Raw genomic sequence first — 24,407 nt, 5'->3', positions numbered from 1 at the left:
ATAAGCGCCGCTTCTAATTGAAATTTCGTTATACATATTTACGCACTAGCATACAACACACCAACGCACGCCATACAACAGAAGGCAGAAGCATTGGGCAAAGCAAAACACAACATTAGAATCAGGTGACCACAAACAAATATACAAACACACAATATATAAACCAAAGCCTGGAAAGCACAGTATGAGCAAGTACAAAGGCATTGTATTCAATAAGGAGCATTATGTTGCATGGAAATTCATGGGAAGGAAATATTTACCGGAACAACAGTTGTTTTATATTGTTAATACCATTAGTTCAAAGTTGTTATTATAAAATAACCGTTTGCCTGCGTGCAAAAATTAGTATATAAGGGCGACGAGTTCGCATTGAAATTCAGAGATTAGGAGACATGCATACGAGTCGGTAGGTTTTATCACTACCGACCAAGAGTACACCTGAAGGCTTTTTCACTTCATTTGTACTTAAAGTATACTCGTCTGGAGGCTTTATCACTCCATTCGACCGCTGAGGTTGGCCGAGGGCTTTATCACCTCCGTCACCTCTTATAGAGCAAGGAAATCAGCCTAGGAGTAGAAAAGTGGAATTTTATTGAATAAATAATTTTTTATAACGTTTTGTATCGAACAAAACAGATTTATTCTTTCAGAAGGACCGTTAGGAATTTCTACTTCCAGGAACCCTGGACGGACTGAGACCAACCCCGGCAAAGTCAAGGAAAAGTCCGTCACACTCTTGCAAGAGAATTTTGGCTTGAATCATTATCGGCGTTAGCCATCCTGCGGGGTCGAAAAGTTTTGCGACGGAAGAGAGAATTTGTCGCTTTGTGCTCGCGGTGGTTACTGGGATGGATTCAACGGTGTACGAAAATGAGTCCTTTATGGCATTCCATTGAATCCCGAGCGTTTTCGTCGTACTTGCTTTTTCGAATTCGAGAGACTGGGAATCCAGCAAGTCTGGTGTGGGAATAGTTTCAATTATTTCAGGATGGTTTGCCGTGATTTTTCTAAGGGGGAAGCCTGCTGACGTAAGGGCTTGCCTGACTTGCGAGAGGGACTCTGCAGCTGAGAGGATGGAGTGCCCGCCAGAAAGTATGTCGTCTACATATGTCTCGTGTTTTAATATCTGAGATGCTTTAGGGATGGTTTTATTGACGTCTTTAGAGAGCTCGCGCAAGGTACGTATTGCAAGATAGGGAGTGCAATTAAGACCGAATGTGACGGTTTTAAGCTTAAAATCTTGAATTGGACCATTTGGGGCTGAGCGAAAAATAATTTTTTGGTAATCTTGGTCCTCCTCATGTAAGAAAATTTGGCGGTACATTTTCTCTACATCGCCGTTGAAAACAAATTGGTACGTGCGCCACTTGAGTATTAATAGCATCAAATCGGGTTGTAGGGAGGGACCGGTATAGAGAACATCATTCAGAAAATTACCGGAAGTTGATTTCTTTGATCCATTAAAGACCACACTTACCTTGGTAGTTCTTTTTTCGGGCTCTATAACCGCGTGATGGGGTAGGTAGAACGACAAGTATTTGTTGTCTGAGCATTTTTCGTAGGAAGTGGTTTCTTCCATATGAGATATTCTAATAAGACTAGGGTGAGATATTCTAATAAGACTTGGTCATATTGGGATTTAAGCTCTCCTTTTTTGATAAGATTTCTCTCCATGCTAAGAAATTGCTGGAGAGCTGAGGTTCGGGATCTACCTAAGGCTACCTGTTCTGGGAAACTGCGTCTAAAGGGGAGTGGCACTACATAGCGACCGTCATCTCTGCGAGTGGTGGTGGACTGGTACAATTCTTCCCATATAGTGTCTTCGACATTAAGACACTTGGGGGTGGATACTTCTTCCAGTTCCCAGAATTTTCTGAGCTGCGAATCGAGGGAGTCCGATACTTCCTCCACCTGGGTTGAGAACGAAACTACTTTGATAGGGACTTGACCACTAAGGATCCACCCAAATATGGTGTTTTGCGCTAGTAGGTTCGGGGAGATTTTTTCAACACCTTCTAGCATGACCTGCGGGATAAGGTCACTGCCAATGACTAAGTCAATCTGGGATGGAGAGTGGCAGTTTGCATCTGCGAGGGTTAGATGCGCCCATTTTTCACGCTGTCCTTGGGTGGGATTAAATTTGGGTAACACCTTGGTTAACTGGGGTAGGACAATAGCTTGTGCTTGGATCCTTGTGATTATATCGTTCGAGACTAGAGTTAGAGCGCATAGTTTGTTCGATGTTTGAACCACTCTTCCACCCATGCCTGATATTTCGAAATTAGATGCTCGACATGGTGAACGCAGTTTTATTTGAGCTTTGGAGGAGATAAATCTCCGTTCTGACCCTTGGTCAATTAGGGCTCTGAGTTTGAAGAGTTCACCTCGGTGTTCTACAGAGACGATTTCCGTCGGGAGTAGTACTTTACTTTCATTGCCCGAGTAGAAAGATTGTACGTGGGCATTTTTTGAAGACGTGGGTTGATAGCGGTTGTCTTCCGGAGAGTGGGGAGTTGGGTGACTGACATCAGGGGGGGGGGTGGTAGTTGCTACTTGGGCTGTGGCTTTATGCATTCTGGGTGTTGATGATGTGCTAGAGGTCGCATCATCATGGAGAGCTGAGTTGTGCCGTTGTCGGCAGTGAACACACTTGAATGTGCTTTTGCAATCTCTTAGAACGTGGGATTGGGATAGGCAGTTAAAGCACATGTGATTGTCTCTCACGAACTTGTTCCGATCATGGACTGGCATTCTAGCGAATTTTGCACAGCTGTACAGGGGGTGCTCGGAGGTTTTGCAATATGCGCATTTGTACATTGTGCGGTGTTCTGTAGCATGGGACTGAATCCTCGGATTGGATTTTTCGTGATTGTTGCCTCTGAATGCATAATTATTTTGTTTAGAGTAGCTTGTGCTGGCGGGGGCCGATGTGGGTTTAGAGGGGCGCCATTTGTCTACTCTTTCTACCACCTCATAGCGAGTGGTCAGAAATTGGTTCATTTGGGACCAGTTGGGGAGATCTTTTCTGGAGGTTAGAGACTATTCTCACAGGGTTACCGTGTTCTCCGGGAGTTTAGAGGTGACCAGATAAATGAGGATTGGATCCCAACTTTCTGTTGAAACTTGCTGGGTGGCGAGGATTTGGAGGCAATTATTTACGGATGATTGCAATTTCTGTATATCCTCGCTATTTTCAATGGGAAATGGTTTTAAATTCATAAGGGTTTTTATTTGGTTGTCAACCAGAATCCTGCGATTTTCATATCGTGACCTTAGGGCTTCCCACGCCAGTTCAAAATTGGCATCACTGAGTGGGAACTGTTTGACTATTTCGCCAGCTTTGCCTTGTGTTTTATACCGGAGGTGGTATAATTTCTGGGCTTTTGTGATTTTTGGGTGGTTAATATAGACCGCCGTGAACATGTCACGAAATGACGGCCATTGTTCATAACCCCCATAAAATACTTCTGCATCACAAGGCGGGATTTTTAAGTCGAAACCGGTTCCATCTCTGGGAAGTGATGCGGTGGGGGCGGCTATGGGAATATTTGCTTGTTGGAGCAACATAAGTTGGTCCCCTATCTGGGCTTTTGTGTCCGCGTCATGGGAGGTTTGGACCCGGTCCCAAAACCTATCAATATTGGTATCTTTAATTTTCAGGGACGATTCCGTATTTTCGTTAATCGGGGTGGACCTGAATCGAGCACAGTAGTCCGTGAAATTATCCGTTCCCGAGATGAATTTGTTTGCCGTGAACATTTGCTTATTTTTTTTTTGTGGTTAGGCGCGTTTGGCGTTGATCTTTGGAGCTGCCTTGGGATTTCTCGTCGTCACTCATTGTGGGGCTTTTTGATTGGCTTCTTTGGGGGACACCTAACATAAAGTGAGCAAGCGAGGGAGAGAGCCTGAGAGTAAGGGAGAGCGCCGGAAAGAGAGAGAGTGAGTTGACGACTTAAAGAAAGATTTATAACCGCAATTCAAGTTTCACGACAAGAGAAATAAACTTTTTGACCTTTTGAAATTATATATTTAATAACGCGAACCGTGAATTCGTACCACTGTACCCGCTTGAGAGAGCAACAAAATTAAAATTGTATCACCGTACCGCACTTTTATAAACGTGTGTATATATGAGTATATATGCGTATTAAAGTATCTAGGGTAAATTATTATACTTTTGATCTGGGTAATTAATTCGTATGAGATTATCTCGAGATCAGGTTTTTTGGTTTTGTTTTTTTTTTTTGTTTGTGTCACTTAGAGGAGTCTTATTTGCGCTTCGATTTGTTGGACTGTAAAGGGGTTTTGATTGAGAAAGCTGAGTAGCTTATCGAAATTCGTATTGGAGATTGCGAATTTATAGCGTGCAAATTTTCTGCGAGAAAAGTGCTATTACACGCACTGCACCACTCTTGTACCACTGTGCACGAGATTTTCCTTTACCGCTTAGGTCGTTTACTTTGGTTTGTAAATCCGTACGTATGTATACGCGAGTATGGATATTGAAAAATATTTTTTTTTTTGCGTTTTGTATTATTTTAAATGGGGATAAATAAGAAACCTGTAGAGGTTTATGCTATGATAAACAGCAAGGGAAGACACTGTATCGATTTAAGAGAGATTAAACAATTTTGGAGCGGTATACAAATGTAATACCGAAAACAAATATTTTAGTGGTAAAATCGATATACGTGCCCACTGTATCTAGCTTATAGAGTTTTTCTTATTATGTTTTGCGCATATACCGTACTGAGATTTAACAGGAGTTATTATGTATATATATATGTATATGTATATGAAATGAGATATGCAATTTTTGGCTTGAAATTACAACTTTCGGTGGGAAATAATGAGTTTCGATACTCAAAATGCCTTAATTTTTCTATCTACGTATAGATTTTCCGTGATGGGGTTGTATTGTATTTCATTTAATACTCACGGTTGGAGATTGGTACTTATTATTTTGTATGGCTGGTTCCAAGTGGCGTCGAAGGACCACTGTTCAGGGGGTGGCAGTATAAAATTTACCTTTTGTTCCTGGCGGAATGTAGCTATGGTGGATGCGGCGACGATGGCGATGATGTGGTAGTGATGGCGGTGGCGTTTCGATGATGGTGGTGATGGTTCGCTTTGATATTGGTGGCGGTTGAATGTGGTGGCGGTGGCTCCTGTGATGGCTTAAAGTCACGGGTTTTATAATCCTTTACGTCTTGTGTAAAACAGAGTTTGGCTAGACTTCACTGAACCCTATACAATTGGGCTTGAACTTCTGCCAAAGAGTTAAACCACGACCTCATAAATTTTAATATAAGTCGAGGAATTGTATGTTTATGGTTTCAATTAATTTTTATAAAAAGTTAACACGAGAGAAAGGAAAGTCACAACCGGGAAGATCAAAATTTGCGAGTGAAAAGGCACTTTCTAAATGTCAAAGCAAAACTATTTTTATTTAATACAAAGCGATTTACAATTTGGTTTGTGTCACACCGGAATGAGTACAAGAATTCGAATTAATAAAAAGTAAAAAACAGAATGTCAACAACAAGTGTTTGACAGTGGATGCTCGTTCAGGCGAGCGAGTAGCGCACGCGTTGCCAACCACTTAGCTGAGGTTTTAGGGGTGTTCCCATAAGGGAGTCATCTAAGAACTACAAATTCAATGCATAAAGGTAAATTCAATATGTAAAATCAATTCACGGTGCGTGCGCTAATCGCTCGCTTGAACAAATAGAAATTTGGTTGGAGATATCTTTTAAATCATCCATCATTAATTTGAAATTTTGATGAATTTTACAAACACATACTGTGTGAGTTCCAGCAGCATTGGCCAAAATGCATTCCCTATTACGTAGTTCGGCAAATTTACTGAATCCAACTATTAAATCAGGATACATATTTTTAAATTCGACATAAGCTTCTTTCAGATTGCACAAGACCAATCGTTTCTGAATTTTTGACTTTTTTCCATCCAATTCTTTTTGGAGTTTGTATGCTGTCCAACTTGGTGGAGAAATTGTCAACCAAAAAATCTTTTCTGAATAATTCGAAATGGCAAACCAACTTTTTCTTTACAGATAAAAGCATTTCCAAGCCGTCATGTCCTCCTGTATACACTTCACTATCTTCATCAGAACGTATATTTGGTGATGGATTTACTTCGGAACCTGTTTTTACATTGGAAAATTTAGTTTCATTCAATGGACTTTTAATAATACTATTGCTAACCTCTTTAGATGGAACATCATCTTTTAGAATTTTAATCCTGCAGCAAAAGCAGACAGATTCCCCCAAATTGGGTAGTTTTTTTAATAGTTCTGGCGTGGATTTACCTACATTTTTTTTTAACCCAGTTGTGATTAGGCAAATCAAATGGATTACAACAAAATTTTTTATTTGGCATTTTTGGGAATCAGAATATGTATATATCTATGATAGTTTGTAAGAAATACAGCGAACAGCTTTGGATAAGAACCTTTCTTGTATGAATCAAATAGCAAATGACTATGAAATGCAAACAATTTTCATAAGGTAATAAATAAAAGAAGTTCACAAAATCAATGACTACTGCGATAAGCCGACGGGCAACGCACAAAATTTGCTTGATGGTTACCATAGCAACGTGTAGTTGTGTGCGTTTCGGGTGATTGTCGCTTGCCCGGCCACCACACAAGCAGAAAGCATCAAGCGCCATTTGTATTGAAAATTCGTAGCCTGCAGACGTAAACATGTCATCGGCTGACAATTTTTTATTGCTTGTAAATTTTGCGAATTTTCATAAAAATTTTTCAACTTTCTTCTAAGAATTTTTTCGAGTATGCAGTTTTGTAGCTTATTCAATTTTAATATAATAAGATACTAATCTTAAGCCACTAAGAAAATTACCAGATTTTTGGAAATTTTTTTTCCATCCGACCTTTGAATTTGTAGGTTTCAATAAACCGCAACGTAAAATCTTTTTCTTCCGCGAAGTTGCTCATTGCACGTTCTCACAAAACTAACACATTAATGCTTGTCAACGACGTCGGCCACGATCAAATAGACCAGCTGTCAAGCGAAAAAATCTAAAAATTTTGATTTTCATCAACGCGAAGCGACATCGCGCGATACGCACACAACTACACGTTGCTAGGTAACCATCAAGCAAATTTTGTGCGTTGCACGGCAGCTATAGAATAAACAAAAAATAACTGAAGTGCATGTTCATGTTATTAATAAGTGGAATTCATTACAGATGGCGTTATTAAACAGCTGATTTGTTAATTTTTTTATTTACATTAGCTATAAAATGTGATGTTTGTCAAACTGCGGAGAATTTTAAACGCGTGTGTATGCATGTGTGTCGTAATTTTGATAGAATTACCCCGACTTCGCATTATATATTAATTAACGGCCTTATTCATAGAAAATAAAATAGGTTTGACTAATCTTTTTTATTTTCTATGAATAAGAAGGTAAATATATATGTAGAAAACATCTGTTAACAATATGGATGCCATTTTGAAGTGTTATATAGTGTAAAAATTTTTGTATCACAAACTTACTGTGCGTAAAAATCATAGATTTATTCAACATAAAATTTTCAATTTTTTTTTTCGAAAAAAAACTATTCTTTTAAATTTCGGTGATATCCTTCATTACTTTACACTGAAAAAAAAAATTTATTTTATTTTTCAATCATATTTTTTTTCAAAATTTTGAGAACATAACATTTTTTTTATAAACTTCAATAATTTTAAAGATTTTTTTTTCTAAAATTAATAGTTTAAAAGATATTTTAACTCAAAGAAGAGCTTTCAAAAATTTTCAACTGTCAATAAAATCCAAACTATTCTAGACGTCAAATACTACATGTCATCCGAATTTGAAGAAAATCGGAGAGGTCGACCTATCTTTTCATATGAAATGCCTCATATTTATTTATTTGCAAATTTTGTTATTTATGTATGTATATATCTATGTATCAAATATAAAATATCAAATATATATTGCATAAATATGTTCCAACGATTCAAAAAGACGCATTTTCTATATCGCAAAAACTGATGCTATCAGAAATATGTAAAGGTGACTAGGGTCTCGAAATATAGGCCAAAGTGTGGACGGGTACTCCAAGAATATGTTTATACAGTGTGGGCATCAAATGAAAGCTGTTGATGAGTGCTTTAGTACATGATAATTTTTCGTACCCCTGGGTGACTAGGGTCTCGAGATATAGGTCAAAACGTGGCCCCGGATACCCCTAGAAAGTTTTTATACAATATGGATATCAAATGAAAGCTGTTGATGAGTTCTTTAGCATAGGGTAATTTTCATACATATGGGTGACTAGGGTCTCGACATATTGCCCAAAACGTTATCGATATCGAAATCGTTATCGCTATCGATATCGAAATCGATATCAAATGAAAGCTGTTGATGAGTTCTTTAGCAGAGGGTAATTTTCATACATCTGGGTGACTACGGTCTCGACATATGCCCAACACGTTAAAGATATCGAAATCGTTATCGATATCGAATTGATATCAAAATCGTTGTCGACATTACCCGTACCCATCCATACCCTACATTTTATATCTTACATCTAACATTTTACATCTTACATCCCCCATATCCATACCATCCTCCATATACATACACATACCCGCCCACACCTTACATCTTACATCGTATGTCCCACATATCCATATCATCCTCCATATACATACCCATACCCACCCCTACCTTACATCGTACATCTTACATCCCACATCTTACGTCTTACATCTTACATCGTACATCTTACATCTTAAATCCCCCATATCCATACCATCCTGCATATACATACCCATACCCACCCACACCTTACATCTTACATCTCACATCGTATATCCCTCATATCCATATCATCCTCCATATACATACCCATACCCACCCATACCTTACATCATACATCTTACATCTTACATCTTACACTTACATCTTACATCTCAAATCCAAAATTCCCACATACCATCGATTAATGATTCGTGAAAATGAAGAATCCCATATTCATACCATCCTACATATACATACCCACACCCACCCATACCTTGAAGTGGACTTGAGTGAAGTGAAGTGAAGTGAACGCGAAAATTTTGCTCGGCAAAAAAGCCCAAATAAAAGTGGTAAACACGCGAGGAAAAAAATTCCATCGGTGCAACGTAAGTTGGTATAGGCTGTATCTTTGTATACAGCCCGGTAAAAGACCAAACCTGCGCTGGTAAGCGAATCGATTTACATTTTAAAAATCTTATATTTTCCTATATAACTCAAAGGAAAGAGCGCGAAACTGTGACCCACATAATCAGCTGTGTGTGGTGGGTTTAGCGAGCCTTCTCTTCTCTTTGTATCCAATCCTTCGCCCCACAAGCGAGACGAGGATATATGCGTAGAAGCTTGCATCAAAATCGATGCAAGCTTTTGACTTCGCGAAGCTTCTCACCACAAGTGAGCTTTTCAAATAAGCTTTTTTAAATTAAACAAAGCCTCTAGCTATAGGGTAAATGAGGCATATATAACATACCATAATATGATAAACACCTAATATTACCTAAAAATTAAAGTAAATTAATAAAATAAAATAAAGTAAAATCAACTAAAATTCGGTAAAATAAAGCGGAAAAAAAATATACCATAAAATAATACTTAAAAAAACAAAAAAAAAAAAAAAGTAAATAAATAAAGAAACAAATAACCAAAAATATAACTAAATAAATTAAAATCATAAATATAATGGAAAAAAAGTACAAATATAACATAATAATAATGTAACTGAAAAGAATAAGAAGAAGGGCAATATGAGAACACCACCAATTGTCCCTGTTGAAATAAACGAAGACAGCAGTATGAACCCATTCGCCAGGAGGTCAAGACTTGCGCAGTCGCCTCCACGTTCCGCTCCACCCATTAGTGCTTCTTCGCAGAGACTGAGCGAATCAGAGCCAGTGGCGGAGGGCGGATCAGACGACGAAAATGCTTTCCAGTGCCTCGGAAAGCTCATTAAGGAGATGAAGGAGTTTGTAGGAAGTGGAAAACGTACCATTAACCAAAACCTTCGGGATTTGGTCAAGGCTATTGCGATCTCCTACGAGCAAGCCACGGATGCGCTCAAGAAGACGAGTAATTCTTGCTGGGAAGTGAAGCAGTCACAGACTACCCCATCTCTGGCACAAAGCGGACAACAGAAGTCTACAAAGTGAGTGAGCTTTTCAAATAAGCTTTTTTAAATTAAACAAAGCCTCTAGCTATAGGCATATATAACATACCATAATATGATAAACACCTAATATTACCTAAAAATTAAAGTAAATTAATAAAATAAAATAAAATAAAGTAAAATCAACTAAAATTCGGTAAAATAAAGCGGAAAAAAAAAAAAGTAAATAAATAAAGAAACAAATAACCAAAAATATAACTAAATAAATTAAAATCATAAATATAATGGAAAAAAAGTACAAATATAACATAATAATAATATAACTGAAAAGAATAAGAAGAAGGGCAATATGAGAACACCACCAATTGTCCCTGTTGAAATAAACGAAGACAGCAGTATGAACCCATTCGCCAGGAGGTCAAGACTTGCGCAGTCGCCTCCACGTTCCGCTCCACCCATTAGTGCTTCTTCGCAGAGACTGAGCGAATCAGAGCCAGTGGCGGAGGGCGGATCAGACGACGAAAATGCTTTCCAGTGCCTCGGAAAGCTCATTAAGGAGATGAAGGAGTTTGTAGGAAGTGGAAAACGTACCATTAACCAAAACCTTCGGGATTTGGTCAAGGCTATTGCGATCTCCTACGAGCAAGCCACGGATGCGCTCAAGAAGACGAGTAATTCTTGCTGGGAAGTGAAGCAGTCACAGACTACCCCATCTCTGGCACAAAGCGTACAACAGAAGTCTACAAAACGTGACCGTGAGTGCGCATCCGGGGGTACGCCATCGCCGCAGGTGCGACCAAAGAAGAAGAAGAACGCACAAAAGACCTCAGAAGTCGTGAACGCACCAACGAAGGAAGTAACGGAGTTAGTGAAAGAACCAGAAAAAGGAGGAGCTTGGGCGACGGTTAAAAAGCAAAAGCGCCCGAAGCAGAGACCAGCCCGCCCCAACGCAATCCTGATCAAAAGCTCAGGCGATTGCTCATACGCGGATATCCTTAAAGCGGTTAAAAATGAAGTCACTGAGAGAAATGAACACAATGGTTCGTAAGATCCGCAAGACTGCTAAAGGAGAACTCCTCTTCCAACTCAGTAGGCAGTCGGACAATGACACTGCAAAACTTGAAGCAGCTGTAGGACAAGCTCTCTCAGGGAAAGCCGATGTCAAGTCCCTCAAGGAGGAGTCTCTGTGCGAAATACGCGATATAGACGAAGTAACGACGGTTGAAGAGGTTTGCCAGGCGCTGAACACACAGCTTGCAGGTTTCAATGCTAAGCCGTCTTGTGTGCGATCCTTGCGCAAAGCGTACGGCGGTACGCAGACTGCGACTATGTCTTTACCCACCGAGTTAGTTCGGGAACTTACTAGAAGTGGTAAAGTCCGAATCGGATGGGTCATATGCCGAGTCCGAGCAAAAGTTCAGCCGAAACGATGCTTTAACTGTCTCGAGTTCGGACACATAGCAAGAAACTGCGGCAGCGAATCCAATCTCAAAGGCGTTTGCTTAAAGTGCGGGGGCCAAGGGCACGCGGCGAAATCATGCACTAACGCGCTTAAGTGCTTATTGTGCGCTAAAAGAGGGCTCAGCTGCACAGACCATCACACTGGTGGCTATAAGTGCCCAGTATATAAAGAAGCGGTCCAGAAACAAAGACCTTTATGAGATTATTGCAACTTAATCTTAACCATTGTGAAGCAGCCCAGGACCTTCTGGCACAAACAGTTTTGGAGTTGAAGATTGACTTAGCACTTCTTAGTGAGCCCTACAGAGCGAAGACTGCGAATTGGATACAAGACGAATTGAGCAAGACTGCTATTTGGTCCTGCAGACATAATCCCTTATATGCGGAATTAATACTTAAGGAACGAGGATTCGTATGCGGTAAGATTGATGGCATTTACGTTTACAGTTGCTATATACCACCTAGTACGCCGCTGGACGCGTTCGAAGAAATCGTCGGGAAAATAGCCATGGATGCGACGTTGCGGGAGCGTTTCGTCATCGCGGGAGACTTTAATGCATGGGCTATAGAGTGGGGCTCACAGAGAACATCTCCCAAAGGGAGGGCTCTGCTCGAAGCATTTGCATGCCTTGATGTAGCGCTCCTTAACGTGGGTGGGCAAAACACCTTCTTAAGAAATGGGTTCGGCTCCGTAATCGACATAACGTTTGTCAGCGCCAATCTCTTCAGGTTGGCTGAGTGGAAAATCACTGATTGCTATACCCAAAGCGATCACTCAGCGATTGTGGTGGACATCAACCTCGAGGGGGGAGGGCGGCCCACTATACAGGCACCCCTAAAAAACAGAGGTTGGAATATCAATACTTTCGACCCCGACATATTCAAGCTAATGTTGACAACAGTCGAACATAGAGGAAGTGCTAACGACATGGCGAATAAATTAATGGCGGATATTAGAGCAGCATGCGATGCGTCAATGGCTAGAAAGACCAAGCGCAAACAACATTGTTCCACATTTTGGTGGAACGAGCGCATACACTCCCTAAGGAGAGAGTGTATTCAGGCTAGGAGGCGCTATCAACGAGCCAGAGGGAGACCGGAATTTCTAGAGTGCAGAGCTACCTACAAAAGAGCGCGACTCGCACTTAAGAGAGCAATAAAAGATAGTAAGCGCGAATGCTTTCTCAAGCTTTGCGATGACGTCGAGAATGACCCTTGGGGCACAGCTTATAAATTGGTTTTTAAGAAATTGAAACACAAAGGAGAGGCGATGCCAACATGCCCCTCTTTTCTCAGAAATGTGGTAGATACTTTATTTCCCACGCAAAGGGAGCTAGTGTCTCCCACATCAGGCGCCGTACTATACTTATTTGACGAGGTTACCGTCGTCGAGGTCCTTCAAGCGGTGAATAGACTGCAAGACCGCAAGTCTCCTGGCCCAGACGGGGTACCAAACAGAGCACTCAAACTAGCTCTCACTTATAACACGCCAACATTTGCGGAACTATTTAATGCATGCTTGGCTAAGGGGACATTTCCTACAATATGGAAACGACAAAAGCTGGTCCTGCTGCCAAAGTTTGGTAAAAATACGGCGGAACCATCTAGCTACAGGCCCATTTGCCTGCTCGACTCCGCCGGTAAGGTTCTTGAGCGAGTCCTCTATAATCGACTCGAAAAAGAAATTGAAGATGTGGGTGGTATTTCCGATAACCAGTTTGGTTTTAGGAAAGGAAGATCCACCATCCAAGCTGTGAGCATGGTGAAGGAAGTGGCCCAAGAAGCCATAAGTGGCACCCGATGGCTCGAAGGCTCTAAGGAATATTGCCTCATCGTTACTTTAGATGTAAAAAATGCCTTCAACACTGCCAATTGGGCAAAAATTCTAGACACGCTGGAGCAGATAGGCATATCCCTTTACCTGCGTAGGATCATACGCAGCTACTTTGAAGGTAGAGTGCTGGAATATGAAACGGCTGCTGGAGTAGAAAAGCTTCACGTCACAGGCGGTGTTCCTCAAGGCTCCGTGCTCGGTCCACTGCTTTGGAATATTATGTACGACGGAGTATTTCGACTCAAGGTACCCAATGGGCTGAAAATTATCGGCTTCGCGGACGATATCGCATTGGTAATCACCGCCAAGCACCTAGGCGAAATATGCGCCAAATCTAATACAAGCATAGCGATGGTTCAATCGTGGCTTACGAAAAATGGACTGCAGCTGGCGGAACAAAAAACAGAGGCTGTACTCATATCAAGTAGGAAAAGGTTGGAGCAGGTCACTATAAGAATCGGCCGCCATGAAATCGACACGCTGCCTGCAATAAAATACTTGGGGGTTGTGATAGACAGGAGGTTGTCATTCAAATCCCACTTAGAGTATGCCAATGGAAAGGTAGCAAAAACCGTAGCAGCATTATCTAGGATAATGATAAATGCAAGAGGACCAAAGCAACGACGGCGTCAACTTCTGGCTGGCGTTGTAAAAAGCCAAATACTTTACGGGGCTCCTGTTTGGCATCAGGCCACGGAGTATAAATCATACTTCCGCGGGGTAAAGTCGACTTACCGCCTGTGTGCACTACGCGTCTGTAGCGCCTTTAAAACTGTCTCTGACGACGCAGCACTAATCATCGCAGGAATGTGTCCTATAGACATATTAGCAAAAGAAGCAGCAACGATTTATCGGGATCAAAGCTCAAGTAACGGAGCACGAGAGCGAAGCGTGCAGAACTGGCAGCTCAGGTGGAATGCCTCAACAAATGGTCGTTGGACACACCGATGTATCCCAGATATTAATATATGGATATCTAGAAAGCACGGCGAGGTGGATTTCTACCTCACACAGTTTCTGAGTGGTCACGGATGCTTTAAGGAATATTTGCACCGATTCAATCACGAGCCTAACAACATATGCGATCACTGCGGCGGCGATACAGTAGAAGATGTTTACCATGTATTTTTCGAGTGTCCTAGGTTCTATAGCTCGAGATGCAAACTGTGCAGAATATTTGGAGAGGATTACACTCCTGAAACAATTGTTGGATGCATGCTACAAAGCAAGGTAAAATGGTCAGCGGCGTGCGATCTATTAGCGGAAATAATGAAGTGTCTACGAAGTCTTGAAAGGCTACGGCGCAGCAGCGAACATTGAACAGTCGAGTTGTGTGGGTGGATAACAAATTGCTAAGGTGGAGGGGATCGAGCTGAGCACGTATTGAATGCAAGGCCTCCGTACAATTAGCGGCGTGAGAATGATAAAATAAGAAAATACCGTAATATATGTAGGTAAATGTAATAGCAAACCAGGCGACGGATTGGAGACAAGGCCTCTTCAACCGTTCGAATACTGCCCCAGGTGAAGGAATAAAGCACGGATTGGAGACACGGCCTCTTCAACCGTGCGACCAAAAGCAGTCAACATACACGCAACGACAAACCTACGGATTGGAGACAAGGCCTCTCCAACCGTAGAAACAACGAGTATGAGGGTAAACGTCTCACATGCAATCAGAGTTTATACTCGGATTGGAGAGAAGACCTCTCCAACCGGTGGAAGTACGAGGAAAGCCCCGTTACGTATTGTGGAAAAAAAAAAACAAAAAAAAAAAAAATTTATTTACACATATATACATATGTAAAAAACAAAACCCTACAATACAAGTAGTCGAACGCACAAGCATGCCACAAGCACTATATGCACAGTGTTTAAGGTAGGCTTGCAAATATTCGTAGAAGTGGTATGCGTCAAGCACATTCAGGTAGTAAGCAGTGCGTGTCAGTCCCAGCGTTAACCATACCGCGGCACTATCTAAGTACAGCAACGTGACCCCGACAGACGTAGAGCTTAGTGCTCAACCTACCTCCCGACGGAATACTTGACGGTAGTACCGGGGGGTAAATGGTACTCAGACGGTAGGAGGTTTAGTGCGGTTAAAGTCCCACACTGACTATGAGGCTTTCGATGCATCCTCCTCGTAAAACAAAAAAAAAAAAAAAAAAAAAAAAAAAAAAACCCACCCATACCTTACATCTTACATTTTACATCATATATCCCCCATATCCATACCATCCTCCATATATATACCCATACCCACCCATACCTTACATCTTATATCTTATATCTTACAGCTTACATCTTACACTTACATTTTACATCTTTCATTCAAAATTCCCCCATACCGTGAGCAAAGATGTTTACACATCAAAAATATTCACATATGATAATAATAATCTCACAAATGTGATTTTTTTTAATTCAGGCGCAGAAACGCACACACATTCTGAAATGCAGAAGATTGTTCATGTTCCACAAATTTGTCGTGGATATATATGCAAAAATTGAGACCGAGCGCTTAAACTATATAAAATTCAATCAGACTAAGTTACGGTCCGAGGAATACATTCACTTACGGGATGCAGTGAATAACGATGGAAATGTGAATGACATCGGTAGAATGATCATATTACCAACAACATATACTGGTATGCCGTGACACATGTATGAATATGCACAGGATGCCATGGCGTATGTTCGCGCTTATGGACGGCCGGATCTGTTTATTACTTTTACATGAAATCCGCAATGGAGTGAAATCAAAGACCATTTGTTTCCTGGCCAATCCCCAATTGATATACCCGACATAACTGCACGTATTTTCAAACTAAAACTAAAATCACTTATGGACTTTATTGTCGAACATAGAGTGTTTGGAGAGGTGCGTTGTTATATGTATTCCGTTGAATGGCAAAAGCGGGGATTACCACACGCACATATTTCGTTTGGTTGGTTGATAAAATTACACCGTATCAAATTGATATTGTGATATCAGCTGAAATACCGGATCAAACGATTGATCCAGATTTGTTCGAAGTCGTCACAAAAAATATGATACATGGACCTTGCGGTGCATTGAATGTGAACTCTACGTTCATGATTTATGAAAAATATTCGAAGCGATACCCACGAGCATTAATTTCGGATACGGTCACAGGTGACGAAGGATATCCGGCATATCGTCGTCGATCCACTGATGACAATGGTAAATCAACAATAATTAAGATGGGAAATCAAAATGTTGAAGTTGACAATCGTTGGATTGTTCCATATTGTCCATTGTTGTCCAATACATTCAAAGCGCATATTAACGTGGAATACTGTAATTCCGTTAAATCAATTAAATACATTTGCAAATATGTAAATAAAGGAATCGATATGGCTGTATTCGGTGCAGTCCAAAATGACAACGACGATATTAAAAAATATCAAATGGGGCGTTATATAAGCAGCAACGAAGCGTCCACATCAAATACGAACATTATTTTCGATAATAGTTGCAATACGCTCCCCATCTAATCAATTGGAATTATGGAATAATTTCAAAGATTATATGGCAGATGATATTTTAAACCAAATGCGTCGAAATACTGTAATAATTATGAGTTGGAATTCACATTGGAAATTTACAATGAAGCACTGATAAGGATTGACGACATTTGTTTGTCGAGTTCAAACAAATCGTTAGTACGGTTGGGCTTGCCAGCAGCAAATCGTCCAATGCATGATATGTTCAATCGAGAACTGGAGCATGAATACCATTATGATTGTAATGAACTAAACACATTTGTAGCATCAAATTTAACGAAATTGAATGACCAACAGCAACATGTTTATGATACAATCATGAATAATGTTAGCCATGGAACTGGTGGATTTTTTGTTTTGGATTCTCCTGGGGAACAGGCAAGACCTTTTTGATTTCATTGATATTAGCAACAATTCGATCAGATAATAACGTTGCATTGGCACTCGCTTCCTCCGGAATTGCGGCTACATTACTGGAAGGCGGTCGCACAGCACATTCTGCATTAAAGTTGCCTTTGAATATGCAGGTAAATGAAACACCAACATGTAATATTTCGAAAACATCTGGAATGGCAAAAGTTCTTAAAGTATGTAAGCTCTCGTATGGGACGAGTGTACTATGGCACACAAGAAATCATTGGAAGCACTTGATAGAAATTTGAAAGATCTACGAGGAAGCCAAACAGTCTTTGGAGGTGCCATGATTTTATTGGCTGCAGATTTCAGGCAAACATTACCTGTGACCCCAAAATCCACGGCTGCAGATGAAATCAATGCATGTTTAAAATCATCGGTTTTATGGACACATGTAAACATGCCTACACTTACTATAAACGTACGTGTTCAACTACAAAAGATGGAAAAACCAAAAACGTTGTCTACCAAAAAGTGTTACAATAAAGTTCGAATGAAATTGTATCAAAGAATTTCCTTTTTTTCGTATTAATTTTATTCTCTTTCAGCAAATCATTGAATGTATCGCCTAGCGAAGCGGGCGAGGCTACGCTAATCTTATATAAATAATACACATTTTCACTTGTACACATACAGCATTTTATAAGAAGTATTCCTTTTTGTGCAGGAAACAAGTGTAAAGAGTTTTTCACAGTAGTTCAATACTTCTTCATTGGTCAAAAGAGGTTGCCACATCCATTTAAAAATGTGTAAGTTACGTCAATCGGTCTTCGAGTTATAGCTCTAGAAACGGTAGCCAATGCATGATCAAATAAGAAGCGGTGCCACGCCCGTTTCCAAAAATTGTTGCCATTCATTTAATTGTTATAAATACACTTTAAAAGAGAAAAAGCGTATTAACAATTTTTAGAAAGTTTTGTCGGATATGGCTCTCGAAAATAACAAAAAACCCCGATTCTGGGCATTTTCAATTCAGATGTGCCACGCCTTAACCTGAAGCTATCTGCCCAAGAGTTTGGAATTTTATTACCTACATACAAAGGAAGAATTTGAGGGGTCGGTACAGCTTTTTCATATACTTTTATTTTTTTCATACAAAACGTGTCCAGTCTAATATACATGTATATATATTTATTTACTAGCAGACCCGGCAGACGTTGCTCTGTCCTTAATTTGGCCTATCTGCATACATTTTAATAAGCTTTTTCCGTTTAGCTCTGCCCTACCCCTCTACACTTTTTCCTAATCTTTGTATTCACTCCTCTCTCCGTCTTTTTCGCTTCATCTCCATCTTCGTCTCATTTTATCTCTTTCTCAGTCTCCTTCTCTCTTTTCTCTTCTCTCAAGTTTTTCTCCTTCTTCTTCATCTCTTATTGCCAGTCCCAGAGGGTGGTATGTATTTTGTTCCAGTCCCTTTCCGAGTCTCAGTCCCAGTCCCACTCCGAGTCTCTGTCCCAGTCCGTCTCTGGTATAAATAAATAAATGTAAGGCGCGATAACCTCCGAAGAGATCTAAGGCCGAGCTTCTCTTCCAATTTGCGTCGTGCTCCTCTTGATTTTTCCCTACAAATTGGCCGGACGGGACCTACATGTTTTATGCCGACTCCGAACGGCATCTGCAAGGCAGATGAGTTTTCACTGAGAGCTTTTCATGGCAGAAATACAATCGGAGCGCTTGCCAGACACTGCCGAGGGGCGACCCCGCTTAGAAAAATTTTCTTCTAATTGAAAAATCTTATTTCTAAAATTTTGATGTTGCTTCGCCCGGGAGTTGAACCCAGGGCATACGGTGTGATAGGCGGAGCACGCTACCATCACACCACGGTGGCCGCCGTGGCGTGTATTATTAATTCTTGTCTTTATTTCGGCTTCGCATGCATATTTATCAGTTTTGCCAGGTTGATGCGACTAAATCGAATATCACAATGAACTTTAGAGCTCTCAGCAACAGCTTTCATTTGATATCCATAATACACACACATTCTAGGGGTATCCGGGTCCATGTATTGGCCTATATCTCGAGACCGTAGTCACCCAGCGGTGTAAAACTCACTCTGTACTAAAGCATACATCAACCGCTTCAATTTGATACCCATAATGTATGAACACATTCTAGGGGTACCCGGGTCCACGTTTTGATCTCAAGACCCTAGGCACGTAGTGAAAAAAAGGTAGACGTTGGCCGATTCTCAGACCTACCCAATATGCTCACAAAATTTCATGAGAATCGGTTCAGCCGTTTCGGAGGAGTTAAGCCTCTAAAACTGTGACAGAAGAATTTTATATATTAGATTTACAAATTTTGTTATTTATGTATGTATATATTTATGTATCAAATATAAAATATCAAATATATATTGCATATATATGTTCCAACGATTCAAAAAGACGCCTTTTCTATATCGCAAAAACTGATGCTATCAGAAATATGTAAAATGTGAATATTTTTGAAATAGGAGCATGTAGGATTTCAAATCCAACGAATTTTTCATCTATAATCATCACCAAATACAACCCCGTTTTCCTTTTTTGTCGACATTTTCATGCAACCTATCGTTGCTTCCTGCATACCGTGCCTCGCATTCACTCCTCTGCAAGTGTTATCGATGGTCCTTTGTCGGATGCCGATGCACGTTTCGGTAACAAGCACCATTAAGGTACTGGTCCGTACATCTCGGAAACGATTTCGTATGACCACATGAGACCTTCCACACCGCCATCCCACCCCCTAGATCCACGAGGAACGTGGGATCGCCAGAGCCTCAGCTGCTAAAGAAACAGCATTCGCCATTGAAAATTGGGTTGGAGAAGTTTTATATTGCACTGGCAACCCCTTGAAAGGGTTGCGCTACACAACCCCGTGAATCAATTTGGTATTCTAGTCGCCTCTTACGACAGGCATACCTGCCGAGGGTATATTCTAAGCCCCCAACCCACGGGGTCTGTAGGCAGCGTCTGTTCTTTCGGTTGCGCGGCATTATTCGTCGTACTAGTTGGTTGTCCGTGGTCGACGGCAACCAATTTTTTCCTCGACGGCGGTACGTAGGGCTTTAGAGATATGCTCTCACTTCTGTTGCAATCGGTTGTGTTAACTTAGGCTCTCAGAGAGCATAGGTTAGGATCGAGTTGCGAAATCATTGTCAGTCTGTTGCGACTGCACCCCTTCGACGTCTACCTTTCCTTTGTTCCTTGGTTTTAGCCGCGCAGATCGGAGCGTATTTTGGCTACGACTAGATAATGGACAGACTCGATATTAGGTCCTCGGATTGTGCGCACATCTAAAATACTGCAAGCATTACATCCATCTATCACAACATGGTCGATCTGATTGCGTGTATTTCCATCGGAGGACAGCCATGTAGATGGATGTATTTTTATATGCATGAACCTCGTGCTGGATATGACCATGTTTCGAGCACCGGCGAGGTCGGTCCGCTTCAGTCCGGTAAGACAGGTTTCATTGTGGAGGCTGAGCTTTCGGACTGTGAGGCCAAAAATATCTTTGCCCACCTTGACGTTGAAGCACCAAGCACGACTTTTATGTCATGGCGGGGGCAGCGTTCGTATGTGCATTTGAAGATTTCATAGAAATCGTCTTCCACCTCATCTTCTTTTCTCCTCTGTCGTTACATGGGCGCAGATTAATGATATATGTATTAAAAAGTGTTGCTTTTATTCGGATAGCGGCGAGACGTTCGTTAACATTTGTGCACGTCAGTAAAAAAATAAATATAAGGCGCAAGACCTCCGAAAAAGTTTTAGGCCAAGCTTCTGTTCCAAGTTGCGTTGCTCCTTTTAATTTTTCCCACAAGTTGGAGGGACGGGACTCTGGCTCTGAGTCCGACTCCGAACAGCATCTGCAAGGCAGAGGAGGTTTCACTGAGAGGCTTTTCATGCCAGAAATACAGTCGGATCGCCAAATCACTGCCGAGGGGCGACCGCGCTTAGAAAGTATCTGCTAATTTAATAAACTTTTTTCTAAAGTTTGGATGTTGCTTTGAGCATGGCGTGAACCCAGGATCTTCGGTGTGGGTTTCAGATCTTGGCGAAAAAGTATCTCTCCCACCACGAATCCGACGCTGAAACTGCGCATGGTCACTACAGTAGATGTCATAATTTTTAATCTTCGATCTTCCTTACTTTTTCCACCGTATTTCGTGGATGGCGGTGATGTCGGATTTGATTTGAGTATACATATATTGTGTTATTTCACTTAAAATATCTACTTTATTATTTCAATGAACATTTTCTTGGGTATCTTAGTGTCCTTTTCTGTTATTGTCCATTTTTCTCGTTTTACGTCAAGTGCGAGCTATGTGGTAATCGAAATATATCGGTTTTTACAAGAACTGCTTGTGTTTTTAATTATACCTGACCTCGAACCAGCTTAACTCAAAGATATACTAGTTATAACGAAAATACTTTTTCTATTCTTGAAATCCCTACTAAGTGTCTGAACCAGTGGGCATATTTTCAACTTTTTTTTTAGTGATACTCTTAAGTGGTGCCAGCTGATTTTCAGCCCATTTTTCAAAGCATACGCCTTTTCCATGAGGACGAATGTCTACCTAGTTATCTGATCTCAATCCATTGGATTTTTACAGGGGCTACATCATGTCGAAGCTTAGCAAGTATCAAAAAAAGAGCTTGAGAAGCTTTCGTGAGGTATTACTTAAAATATGCGACCAAATACCCATGGATATGGTCCGTGCTGATTCTTGTTTATTTAAAAAGGGGTAAAAATTGGTTAAGTTATCTAGAGGAGACGTACTACCAATAATTATAATGTAAAACATATTGTTTTAAATTAAAAGTGGTTTATATTCAAGTAGTATTAAGTTTAATTATGTAACTTGTTTCTTTTTAGATGACGAAGAACGTTTACGGGAAGAACTTAAGGACCTGATCGATGACAATCCTATCGAAGAAGAGCCAAGTGATGGGGAAGACTCTGATTCGGGATCGAAAAAAAGAAAAAAGCATGACGATGAATTGGACGATCGGTTAGAAGATGACGACTATGACTTAATAGAAGAGAACTTGGGTGTGAAAGTTGAAAGAAAAGTAAGTTTAATACATGTTTTAACTATTTGAAAATTTGAGTACGTTTTTCGTGAAAGTTTTTTCCTGCTAATAGCTCCATAAAGACCATGATACAATTTCAGTTTTAGTATATAATCTAGCAGACCCGGCAGAATAAAATTTATTCGAATAGATTGGTCCGCTTCCCGAAAAAAAGTGTCGTGTATACTAATCTAGGCAAATGACTACCTATTTAACGAATTTCAGGCAATCCAACCGTTAATAGAATTTGTTCGAATAGATCGGTCCCTGGTACAACTTCACAGGAACAATTGGTTTTGCCGTGAAGCGACCCTGAAAATTTTAATACAATCGGGGGAGAGGTTTCGGAGTCCATAAGCTGCATACAAACATACATCCTTCTTTGTATCTATTTGGATCAGGGGCGTTGCTGCGGGGGGGGGGGGGGGGGGGGAGTTTCTGCAATTTATTAAATATACAAATGTACATGTTAACTTTTACTATAATTTCATAAAGAAGTTTCCTTGTAAATTTGCCTAACGACCATCTACATACATATCAGAGAACAGCAAAAATCGAACACAACAACGTTCGATTATATTCGGCAACATGATGGTGTTCAATGATCCAACTTGCTTAAACGAACATAATCGACATTGATTTAAAATCAACCAACTTATTGCATGCGTGAATATAATCAATTCAGGCGTTTGCTCGTTTGCCTCAACCGCGATTACATTCATCGGAATGAAAACGGCAAATATGAAAACTCCATGCGTCTGAATATTTGCATGATTCTTCTGCCCTTTCGTCACGGCGGCAAGCTACATATAAACATACATATAAACATTGCTTACGATTCTGTTTGTTTGCCGAACTAAACGATACTAACAGAAGATTTGGAATAAGCGGAATTTCATGAAATTCATTACAATGTATTATTATTTTTTTAAATAGTTGCATAGCCTAATTTGTATCGCTTGAGTGAAAATAGTTTTCGATCCGTGATCGTATGTTACGATTCCGTAGCAGGTCTTGTTATCCCAACAGCTGATTGCTTCTTCTTGATTATTTTCCATATAGCGCCTTGTACTTTAATATGCAGTTAATCGAAATCAATTCAAATTTTTTTTTGACTTGAAATTCGTATGCACGGCGAATTGGCTGAATTCGCTTTGCCACCACCTGGTAAGGACTAGAGGTTTACGCCGATCACTTTATCGGCGGCGGCGGCGTAGACTCTATTATATACCGTCGGCAGCGGCGTGGGCGGCGCGCCGGAATACGCCGATGTTCTTAGTTTAAAGAGCTTGATTTTTTCTATTTAAAAAAATAATATTTAAGAAAGGTTTTGTTTGTATGTACCTAAGGAAATCAACGTGTTGGCCATTCCGGAAAGATCCGGGATTTTTGCCTCAAGATCTCGCATACCGTTCAAAAATTTTCAGGAGTACCTCTTTGCGGAAGGATTGTCCCTCGTTCACCTACTCCAGACAGACTTCGAATCTAACCCCGGTCTTTGGAGTTGGTACTGCTGCGTCTGCTGAAGAGAAATAGAGATACATAAAATGGTCGCACTTTTGTGTGTATATCTCGTGCAAAAGTTTCACCTGGGGTAACTCCTAACAATCGCTGCGAACACAATTTCTTTAAATCACTTGCGGCTGTTTGGCGGTCGTGCACGAAGGCAACTTACGGTTGCTATTAATGGTCTATTAACACTCATGACTCTTGTGGCACAGGGCGAATCGCGAATCCAGTTTTTTCGAGCTAAAATCCCCGATGATTAAGAGCTACAATTCCCGATGTGCGAACAATAGCAATCCCGACCACCAGTCGCTACCACGCCTCCTGATCCTCACACCATATGCCATCACAGAAGCTATAGGACTGCGACTTCGAAATCATATGTAACTTCGTCGACGTCAGTTTCCTAGAAGCTGTAGGCGTA

General features: G+C 40.7%; 1 protein-coding gene across 1 annotated transcript in view; it reads left to right on the top strand.

Annotated features, from left to right (window-relative positions):
• Nucleotides 1-24,407, top strand: part of Spt6 (transcription elongation factor Spt6) — a 430,338-nt gene that overhangs the window by 150,956 nt on the left and 254,975 nt on the right. The window contains exon 3 of the mRNA XM_067782298.1: nt 22,281-22,477. Within this exon, the coding sequence (XP_067638399.1) occupies nt 22,281-22,477 (197 nt within the window). The remainder of the gene's footprint in view (nt 1-22,280; nt 22,478-24,407) is intronic.

This window comes from Eurosta solidaginis, chromosome 4, assembly GCF_040869045.1.
Source record: "Eurosta solidaginis isolate ZX-2024a chromosome 4, ASM4086904v1, whole genome shotgun sequence".
Lineage (NCBI taxonomy): Eukaryota > Metazoa > Arthropoda > Insecta > Diptera > Tephritidae > Eurosta > Eurosta solidaginis.
This window is presented reverse-complemented; position numbering and strand designations above follow the sequence as displayed.